The following is an 11,308-nucleotide window of genomic DNA, read 5'->3' on the forward strand; positions in this document are numbered from 1 at the left end:
AATGAAGATAAAGCCCCTATTTTGGCACAGATGAACAGATAGGTTGTGTGTGTGTTTGTTTTGCTTGTAGTAAACCAAGATAAGGTTATAAATTTTATGAAAGTAGAAAAAGAGGTAAAATTGACAAGTCTTTACTTGTAAGTAATATTTATTTGTTGAGTCTAAGGATATCAAGTTCTGTGCATCATTTTGAATGAGCTAGAAGTGAAGAAGAGTATGCAGATCCTGTCCTCGATAAGTTTTTAAGTCTCATTAATGAACACAGTAGTCTTTGAACACCTGAAGGATCATATTGCCCTCAGAAGACCTATTGGTAATCTTGGATTTCCCATCTGCCTCGGCCATTTAACTTGAATCCTTTATTCTTCTGCTCTCTTTCTAAACTGAAAACTTCAAACTAGCTGCAGAAATGAAGTCCTGTAAACATTTCTCTCCCTTTAAGCACTTATCTTTGAAATTCGAATAGAACTAAACCAGGAAAGTATTTGCTCTACAAGTATGCTTGCACATAACATTCCAAATGTGTTTTTGAGATTTTCAAACAAATTTTGGAGAGCTGAGTCTAGGCAGATTGAGAATAAGGAACTGTAAGGCCCTAAGATGAAAAACACCCCCAGCTACCTCAGAAATGGTACAGAAGAAAATGATGGCTTTTCTTCTCTCTCTTGCATTTTTTAGAAGGAATGCTGCAGTATGATGCCCCTATTATCAAAGAAGTCTCTCGCATGCATCATGTCAGCACAACAACACTGTTAATACTCCAGGGCTGTGTCATGAAATCTCTGGAAGTAAAGTGGTGAGTGTTGCTGGGTGAAGGCAGTTTTTCCCTGGAGCTGCTCATTGGCTTCTGAAAGCCACGTTGGTCTCTAATCCACACTCACGGTTCATTGCCAGAGCTTCCCTGCAAAAGAAAAGCCAAACTTATCCTGAACCCTCTTACCTACCTGCCTACCTGCACATACATACACACACACACACACACACACACACACACACATTTCTGTTCACCTGCCTGAGCAAGGAACACTACAGTATTGATCAGGAAGAACAGGTTGACATGAGCAAAGGTTTGGAATGGTAAGAAGTGTATTCTTGAGTATCGCACTATTCCCCAAATCCCCCTTCCTCTAAAAGCTGCGATACGTTTGCCTGGACTGTTACCTTTTATGTGCCAGGTTGTTGCCTTCTTTGATAGTCTTGCTCTTCTGCTGGCAGGTTTAAAGATTACCAAGATCTCTTTCCACCTCATCCTCCAGAGAAGGAAACTGAAATACCACTAGCTTTACCCAGGAAGCCCTCAAAGACAGCAACTTACCTGCAGGTCAGTGAGAAAGTTGGTGAAGACAAGACTTTGGAGAAAAGGAAACCACTGCCTAGGCATTGTCGACTACACAAGAGTTTCACCGTTAGCTTATTTATTCACTAAAACAACTACTCTTTGGGATAGGTTTTCAAATCCCCATTTACAAAGGAGGAATCTGAGGCTCAGAGAAATTGTTACAGTGAAAATTTAAGGAAATCCCTGTCTTCACTATCTGTGATTAGAACTAATTGAGTGATAGGCACAGGGGCTGGTCACATGGAGATCAAAATGTCAGGGTTTTTTTTACTGCTGAAAACTAGTTTGGAGGACATGGATTGGCTGTGAAGCCAGGTAGGTTTGATAATCCTCTTTGCACCCTTACTTACTTACATGTCCAGTCACTGACATAGAGGAACAATTAGGCCTCCACCTACCTGGGTGAACCCCTTACTATATGACAAAGGGCAGACTTGAACATAGGTGTCTGCAGTCAAGCAGCTCCCAGAGAGAATGCAAAAGGCTAAAAAGAAAAGCATGCCCATTTCCTTCTTCCAAACTCATCAATTATCTAACTCATTCTTTCTCCCATGGGAGGAGAGAAAAAGGAAAGAAAGGAGACAGGAATGTTATTCAGGGAAGCCTCTTCATATGATTTGAGAAAAAAAATACATGCTCCTCTTAAATAATCACTTGCTCAATGTGTTGTAGAATTGGTCATCAGAAAGATTTGAGCCCAGCTCTATCTGACTCTAAAGATAATGCTAAAGTATCTCTAAAATAATGCCTATGCCACTCACAGATACAGAGAACAAACTAATGGTTACCAGTGAGAAGAGGGAATCAGGGAGGGGCAATATAAGGGTGGGGGGAAAAGGGTTATACGATTATATGAAATCATGTGTGTGAGACATTTGAAAATTGTAAAGCATTGTAGAGTTTAAAGAATCTTTCATTCAATTAAAAAAAAAGTGAGAAAAAAAATTTTAAACCCAACAGATCCCCAAATTGTATATGTATTATAATCACAACTATCTAAAATTATATACACACTGGGTGAAATAAAAACAATTCTATTAGAATAGTGAAAAAAATAATGCCTATGCCCATTGAAGGAATACCCCAGCTATGAAAACGTGCTGTTCCCTCATTTCTCCTTTTTATTTCCTCCGTATATGGATCAGCTCTATGTCAGGGTACCATGAATGATCATGTGGGACAGTAAAAAGAATATTGCACCCAGCACAAGGATGCTTTGTTTTAATTTCAGGTCTTCCAATTGCTCTTAGTTAAGAAAGTATAAAAAGGATTCAGCAGGTACTTGTGCACTTTGTGCACATAGTGATTTACATATATTGTCACTAACCTTCACCACAACCCTGAAAGCTGTTGTTTCTATCTTCCTCATAGAGACATTGAGACATAGGTTAAGGAAGTTGATCCAAATTACCCAGTTAAGGTGAAGCTAGGCTCCAGACTAAAAGCTTCTGATACTAAATCCAGTGGTTTTTGTGCTTTACCACTGGCTCTCTAAAGCCATGCTTACATTGAGGTTCCCTCTCTATAGAATGAGACAATTGAACTAGCTGATCAACTAGATCTTTCTGGCTCTAAGTATCAGTTTATCAAGGGGTAAATAAACTGGAGAATGATCATTGGGTATCTATTAAGAAACAGATGAAGAAACATAACATGCATTTTTGTGTGTCCCTGTGTGTGTGGCGGGGGGTTGTATGAGTGTGTGCATGTAATTATATTTTTCTTTTATAATGCTTAGAAATGGTTTACTCATATCCTTATTTCTTCAACATTTCAAAATCTGCCTGAGCCATTATTCCCTTCCTGTGAGTCATGCTTATCTCTGCCCTCTGTTTCTTTCTGTTTTTAGCTCTCACACTCCCTCTCCCAATCATGATATCTCAAAACTTCACTGTAGAAAGACTATGGCAGAAAGAGCATTGTCAATGGCCTGAGCCATGCCTGGGTGAAGCCAGAATCTTCCACTTACCAGCCCCTTATTCTGGAGAAGATTATACAAGTTCTTTGACCTGAGTTTCCTCACCTTTAAATTGGAGCTAAAACATTCTTTTAAAGGAGATGTGGTGAGGATTAAATGTAATGAATGTCAAGTTTCTGGCACATAATAGACTCTCAGTGAACAGCAAGCTATGTTAATGAATATGTGATACTCCTTTCTTTTTCCCCAAAAGAGAGGCTGGCTAAAGACGATCAGCTTTATCAAGAGCTTTTTTAAGTATCGCAGATTTATGTCTAATCCCCATAAGTGCCGAGAATTTGAAGACTAACTTTACCATGAAGCACACAATAACAAGGAAAGTAAGTCGCTTCTCTATTTACTCTCCTTCCCTGTTGATATTTTAGCTACAGGGGTTAACCCAGGTAATAAGCTGCAGAGCTTACTGCTTTGTGTCATGCTGTTAAGGAACCAAACCTGGGCCCTCTCACCTACCTGCAGTACAGCCAGTCTACTGACACTGGGTTGTGGTGAAGGAAAGTACAGCCTTTATTGCAAGGCATCCAACATAGAGCAAGCAAGGAGAATGGGCAGCTCATGCTCAAAAGACCTGAACTCCCATTGGCTTTCAGGGAAGGATTTTTAAAGACAAGGTGAGGGAGAGGGTCGCAGGCTACCTGATCAGCTAGGGGATATTCTTCTGCTTGGTTGGTGATGAGGTAATTGGAGTCAACATCATCAACCTTCTGGTTCCAACTGGTCTGGGGTCTACATGCTGGTGTTCAGCATGCAGTTAACTTCTTTCACCTGGTGGGGGTTTTAGCATCTGTAAAACAACTCAAGGATATGGCTCAGAGTATTATCTATAGCCCTTGAAGAGGAACTGAAGGTCCTTGACTTTGTTGTATGGATAAACTACTATTATTTTGTCTTGCTTGACTCTTTTCCTTTGTTTCTGCATTTTCTTACTTCTCTGATTAAATTTTTTCTTTGGAACTCAGGGAAGGCTTAGGAGGCTAAAGCTTCTGTCCCTAGGAAGGCCTCGCAGGGTTCTGTTTGGTTTCAATGCTTGTGTTAGCCTGGGGTCTAGGCTAGCAAGAACTCCAGGTCCTGGGAGCAAAGCCACGCCCAGTTCCACCTAGAGAGGATGTGAGCACAGTGCATTCTGTTCAAGGAGCCAGAAAAGGTAGGTAATGACCAGTCTCAAGCACTTTGAGATCTCACATTTTACAAAACTACTTCCTTATGTTGTTTGTCCATAGTATAGATTTATTCAACTACTTAATTCATTCATTCATTCATTTGTTCATTCAACGCACTTTTTGAGGATCCACTGTGTGCCAGGCACTTTGCCAGGTGCTGGAGATACAGTAATGAATCTGCAGCATATGATCTGCTCTCATGGCACCTACATTTTTGAGGGCAAGGCAGAAAATGGAGTCACAGATGTTAGAACCAAATTGCCTGGATGTGAATCTGTCAGTTTCTAACTGGAGGATCCTGCATAAGTGACTTTGTGCCTCATCTGTAGAATGGAAATAATAATTGTGCCTATCACATAGGGTTATTGTGAGAATTAAGTGTGTTAATACAAGTAAAGCATCTTAGAACTGTTCTTGGCAATAGTAAGTGCCATAAAAGTGTTAGCCAGTATTCTTGCTATTTTTATAGAATTGTGATGAGTGATCCCAGTGATAACTGCAGAGAGACCCTAATTAGTTAAGGAAGAGGATAAGGAAAGACTTCTTCCATAAAACGACATCAAGTTGAGTTTTCAAAAGTGAGAAAGTTAGGTAGGCAAAATAGGAGGGGAGCAACTTCTAGGTCTGTATAGAATCCTAAAATAAGAAAGAGGATGGTGCAGTTTAGGAACTGCAATCAGGCAAGTTGGACTAGAGGTTAATAAGATGGGGGAAATGCCTGAGATAAGCCTGGAAGGATTGATAGTAACAAATCTCCTCTCCCTTGATGACTTTTGAGTTGCTCCAACTCTCACTTTAACAAACAAAATTTTTTGTATGTAATTTTTATGAATTGCTTCACAACCAAACATTTAGGATTTAATAAGAGTTCTTTTGATTCTTCTTTTAAATAAAATCACTTCAAACCTTTATGCTCCAGAATGGTGGGAAGTCCAATTTTACCCTCCTTTGACTTCCCACATCCCCAGCATTGCATGAGAGCCAACAACAAAGGTACTGCTGCAGCTCAATGGGAGGTCTACTTGACCAGTTGTCTTCTTTCTATTACTATAATTTAGCTTTTTCCAGGATTTTCATGTCCTTCAATTAATTGACCCATTTATCATCATGAAAGCATCTTCTTTGTCCTTGCGTAGTCTTCTTTTATCTGAAATGTACTTTGTCTGTTATTGAAATAGTCACTCCAGCTCTGTTTTTGTTAGTGTTAGCATAAATACTTTTTTCATTCCTTTACTTATAACCTATTTTTAAATAGGTTCGTTCCTTTTCTTATAACATAATACCTTGTTCCTATAAGAATGAGGAAGAGAGTGGGCCCATTGCTAAGGAGGTGACTCATGCTTTAGGACTGTTGGTGTCTTCCAGAGGTTCCCAGAACCTTGGGCCTATCCAGCAACACATTTCGAAAGAACAGGTAAGCGGAGATTCTGGAAACAAATAAGCCTTTATTGGGGACTTCCTTTGTGGTGCAGTGGTTGAGAATCAGCCTGCCAATGCAGGGGACACGGGTTCAAGCCATGGTCCGGGAGGATCCCACATGCTGCAGAGCAGCTAATAAGCCCATGTGTCACAACTACTGAGCCTGTGCTCTAAAGCCCATGAGCCACAACTACTGAGCCCTTGTGCCACAACTACTGAAGCCTGTGCACCTAGAGCCCGTTCTCCACAAGAGAAGCCACCGCTTTGAGAAGCCCACTCACTGCAACAAAGAGTAACCCTCGCTTGCCACAATTAGAGAAAGGCTGCTCACAGCAACGAAAACCCAATGCAGCCATAAATAAATAAATAAATAAATAAATAAATAAATAAATATCCTTCTTTAAAAAATTAAATTAAAAAAATAAGCCTTTATTCAGCATCACCTATGCTACATATTTGGTGCATACACAGGAAATTATGTAACTTGGATATGACAAAGTCCTTACCCCTTAGAAGACTACACTTGAGGTGGTAAGGAAAAACCTCCCCAGAGAAAATGATTTCAGAAATAGAACAAAGCAAAATATGTCTACGTGCCTATCACATAGGCTTGAGCTGTATGAGCAAATTAACACGGCAGGTATAGTATAAGTGCCTAGGAGTTCCAGAACAAGGGAGTCAGTAAGAGTTCTTGAAGAAGGCCTCCTTGGAGGTGCTCAATGGGGTCGGGATGAAGGTGGGTTTTATGCTGGGTACCCAAAAACATGGCAAAAATGTGATTGTGGAATGGCTTTCTGTGAGATGCAAGGCAGTGAAATTTGCAAAGACCCAAGGAGAGGATCTAATAAATTATATGTGCAGTGGTAGTGGTGGTGAAATAGGTAGGCTCTGACAGGAATAGGAGCAATAAAATAGGAAGTTGGAGAGATATTGAGAATTTGAATTCTATAAAAATTTTAAATCTGCAAATTTGAAATGTTACAATAGTAAAGCATTAATAAAGTTTCACTTTAGTAATTTGAATTTGAAATGAAGCCAATCCTTAAAAACTGTTGGGGAGGGGCGGGTGGGGAGGAGGGTCGGCAAAAGAGTGTAATTTCAACCAGTTTAAATTAATTATAAGTTCTGTTGATGCTACTTCCACATGGTGGTGCCACTTTGCTGAGCAAACAGAAATACCCACTATTCTTTGTCAGGATGAGACTTGAATGATTCCAGTTTGGAGTTGTGAGAAATCAGTATTCCATCAGATAAAAGGCAATCACTTGTTCCTGGAGAAGCATCTGGTGACGACATGACTGCTGGACTCTCCACTCTCCCCTTCAGAGGCCCCTCTTCTATTGCATTCTCTCCCCCCTCCTGTAGCGCTCCTTGCACACTTGACTATCCCCCTGATCCTCTTAACCCCCTCCCCCGACCCCAGCAATCCCATCAGCATCCCCTTCTCGTCTCCTCAGCGATTAGAGGTTCAGGGACAGGAGATGTGCCAGCAGAGGGAGACCAGCTGCTCGCCTTCACGGCCGTTACCTTTACTGGGGACCAAGGAGGGCACAATGCGCATGTCTGAGAGAACCCACAAGGACACAGATGGGGTGGACAGTGAACCAGGCATTCCATGCCCTGTCTCAGGGTGAGCTCTTTGAAAGGAGAGCCTGGTCATCTTTCTCTGACTGCTCCACTTCCTGCAGCAATTTGTAGAGGGGTCCCGCGGTGCTCGTGTAACATGGAGCTTCTCTGGACCCCGTCAGCTTCCAGCTGGGACAGTAACAACAATGCCAAAAGTAAGAGACGCCGTAGATTCCCAACAGGCACAAAGCATTGATCATCACATGCCAGCAGAAGAAGGTGGTGACAAACATGATGTCATTGATGTCATCGTTCTGCCACGGGTAGCCAGTGACTGGTTTGTACAGAATGAAGCCAGCCTGTACCAGCCAGGAGCCCATGATCTGAAACAGAAGGGTCTCGATCACTGAGAGTTGAAACGTGTCGGGAGCCCACAGCTGTACGGTCAACACCAGCATCAGCAGCAACACCACCAAGATGAGCAGAGAGTGAACCTGCAGCTCCACCCCTGCTGAGTCCTGAACATGTGACACCAACAACAGCAGGAGCACATAGAAAGTCAGCACCAGGGTCCCTTTTTCTAGGGACACACAGCGCTGAGGCAGCAAGTTCTTGCTCATGACCTCTACACAGCCGTTGAGGGTGAGAAGGATGAACATGGTGACGTGCTGCCACTCTTTGCCGTACATAAATCTCGGTGGCAGCTCCCTGTTCATCAGTATCAGCCCTCTCTTCACGCAGCTGATCTCGTACACTATCAAGCCGGAGCCTGCCAGAGTCTTCAGCAAACCACCGTAGGATATTTTCCACAGCCTGGCCCATCTCCCCTTATTCCTGGGAGGGGATGAAGGATACAGGAAAGAGTCACTGAATATCACAGCTTTGGAGACCACTACTGCTTGATACAGTCCATATGAGAGTAGAAACAGCCCTGGGTACACGTGACCGATAAAGGTTCCCATTGAACTAGAAATCCCTCTAAGGTAGGTGAGAAGAGTAAAACCAAGGCACGTCCACACCTTCTGGGGCCACTTGAAGATCTGGACTTTGGAAAGAATTGCGTTCCACCAACTTTTATCATTTTGCCCCACCCACTGCTCCCCCACAGAGAGGAAGTGCTTCTTGAAACAAGCCTACGACTTTGGTGGTGTAAAGCCTCATTGTTCCATTCCATTCTGGGACATTGGGAACTAACTGGCTTCTGCCAAAGAAGAAAGCTGGTGAATGTGCCTTTAGGGGCTCCCGTCTAGGGCCCTTGGGGCACTTCTGGTCATATTTGTCCCTTTCTCCTATGGCTTCCTTCCCCTGGTACTGCCCATAACTCAGAGAAGGATACAGAAGCATGGGATGGGGTTAGGGGTTGCCATGGTCTCCAGAGGAAGTCTGGGCACTCACAGATCCTCGCGTTTCCTTTGGTATCTCTCAGATATAACTTTGAACCAATTGCAATGCTTTCCTCCTGGACACAAATATTTAAAAACATTTATATATATGAGCATGTTTCACACGTCTGGCTTTTCTACTCTTCTTTTATAGACACGTTTTGAGGATCACCAAGAAAGCTCCCTTCCTCCCCTCCCCTTATCGCTTTACATCCCCACCTTTGGCTCCCTACTTCAACATCCCTACTGGCCAGTAAATGGATCGGAAAAGCTACTTTTTGAAACTGATTTTAGGGACAGTGGGTGTTTTATACTGTGTCAACCTAACTAAGCTTGAGCCATGTTTCCTAGAGTTACCTTCCCTATATGGTTCCAGCTTGAGTTGGCTGTAAGAGAAGTTTACATGAGAATCTGAAGATAGAAGTGAAGCAGCAACGTAAGACACTCTGAAGACGTAGGGTACCGGGCACCACTGCAGTTCACGCATTCAGTTACTGATCTGCTGGCTCACTTACTTGGCATGGGCAGCCAGGCCTACAAGCTCCCTTGGCTTCTCTTTGTGCGAAGGGCACCAGCTGCTTCTGCAGGCCACCTGCCACTGAAGTATGAGGTGATGAGAGGAAGACAGAGGCTTCAGCCTATCTTCATAAGCTGCAGTTTGTCCTTGCTCTTCCCCAACTTTGTGTAATATACTTCTTCCTGACTGCTGCCAATTTGAGCTGAAATGACCTCCACCCTATCATACAGAGAGGCAAGAGCCTTCCAAAGACTTCTTCACTACAAATGTATAAGGTCTAATATCCTTGAGAAATCCATATTCCCCTGATCTATCCCTGATACAAGGGATTAAGGTGTAATCCCTAAAATGTAGATACTGTTGAGAGGAGTGACTCCAGTGAGCTAGTGTTGGCCATTTGGATTTTAATGTGAATCAGCTCATCAGCTTCATTTATCTAAGACTCTGCTCGTGTCTAATGCACCTCAGAAGACAGAGTCCTACGTATTGGGTAACAGCCAGCTGAATATAAGGCAGAGAGGATGATGAAGAACAAAGTACAGATAATGTGAAGCTCGCAAACGTCCTGGGTTTACTGTGGGAGGTACATGGAATAGGAATTTCTCTGGGGGTGATAATAATGCTGAGGGGAGAAGTTCACTGCTCAACGTGAATGGTACTGACATCACAGTCTTCTGCGTAATCATCTGTCCTTACAGTACAAGTAATGCTGTGGAGCAGAGAGGCAGCACCTGTAGGCTGACAGTGCCCCTAGTGAAGAGGAGGAGAACTTACACACAGGTCACAGCACTGCCTCTGAGACCTCACTCCTACCCAACTACCTACACTTCCGCAAGTCTGCTTAATTCCAGAAAAAGTTAAATCTCTTTCTGCCCTTGAGGATGACAGTAATTCAGATTTCTTCTTGCTGTTTAGAGGTTTGGTGGGGCTAGGGATTTGAGTGTGAAGGGAAATTAGAAAAACAAAGCTTAATTCAGCTTTCTGAGGGAATTTTCTAATTTAAAATGTTTACATTAGGTAATTTTTATTCAATTAATGTATAGTCATTGTGGAAAAATCAGATAAAATACACTAGCAAAAAGAAGAACATTACAAATCATCTGTAATTCCATAATCTGGAGGTGACCACAGTTACCACTGAGATATAGAAACACAGTTCTAAGAAGACAGCATGAAGAAGTGAAAAATGCATCAACTAGAAGTCAGAAATCTGGGTTCTTACTCCTGCTCTCTCTTGATTTGCTGCATGTCATACCCCACATCTGAAAAAACAGGGTGTTGAACTTAATTTCCTATTAAAGTGAAAATAAAAGGGCATGATATGGTTGCACAGAAATAAGCATATTTATCTTCTGTCTCCTTCTCCCTTTTGGTGAATTATCAAAATACTGGGAGAGCTCTGTAGTGCTCAATGCTCAGAGGGAGGAGATTCAAAGGGAGAATCCGAGTGACACTTCTGAAGTAAGTCAGGAGGAGAGAACCCGAGGCATTCTCTTGGATTCTTGGTTTTGCTGCAGGAGAAGCATAGGGTCCATCGTTCCTCTACATATCAGCAGGGCAGGGACAGGAAGCATGTGGTCTACAAGCCTCAAGAGGAGCCGCATTTGGTACTCTTAATGTTCCTTCTAGTACTTTGAGGCTGTGGTCCTGGTGAGGTGGGGGCAACAGAGCTTCCTCTAGCTCCAACCCTCCTCTGCCCAGTTGTTCCTGGCAGCTGTGAGTCAGTGGTCAGAAGAGGAGAGAGAACAGCAGCACTGACCCCACAGCAATGTGAGGTTGAAAGTGGCATGTATGAGGACAAGGAGCCCCACTTAAGGTCCCGTCTGGGTTGCTCAGGTCCCCCCTTGGCCAGGCACCAGGGCTGCATGTTGTTCATTAAAACGTGAACATCCTGACCAAGACTTTGAAGTTAGGAATCACCCATCCCAAACCAGACACTCACTGCCC

General features: G+C 42.8%; 1 protein-coding gene across 1 annotated transcript; it reads right to left on the reverse strand.

Annotated features, from left to right (window-relative positions):
• Window positions 1–6,304: 6,304 nt before the first annotated feature.
• Window positions 6,305–8,432, reverse strand: LOC309666240 (transmembrane epididymal protein 1A-like). Its single transcript, XM_082473611.1, has one exon. The coding sequence runs from the start codon at window positions 8,422–8,424 to the stop codon at window positions 7,522–7,524; it is 903 nt and encodes a 300-aa protein (XP_082329737.1). The 5' UTR covers window positions 8,425–8,432; the 3' UTR covers window positions 6,305–7,521.
• Window positions 8,433–11,308: the final 2,876 nt, after the last annotated feature.

This window comes from Balaenoptera physalus (genome assembly GCF_965194825.1).
Source record: "Balaenoptera physalus genome assembly, chromosome: 1".
In the NCBI taxonomy this organism is placed as follows: Eukaryota; Metazoa; Chordata; class Mammalia; order Artiodactyla; family Balaenopteridae; genus Balaenoptera; species Balaenoptera physalus.

Bases quoted from the DNA above. Each gene is read 5' to 3' on its own strand.
- LOC309666240 (XM_082473611.1), bottom strand. From the start codon at position 8,424: ATGGGAACCTTTATCGGTCACGTGTACCCAGGGCTGTTTCTACTCTCA.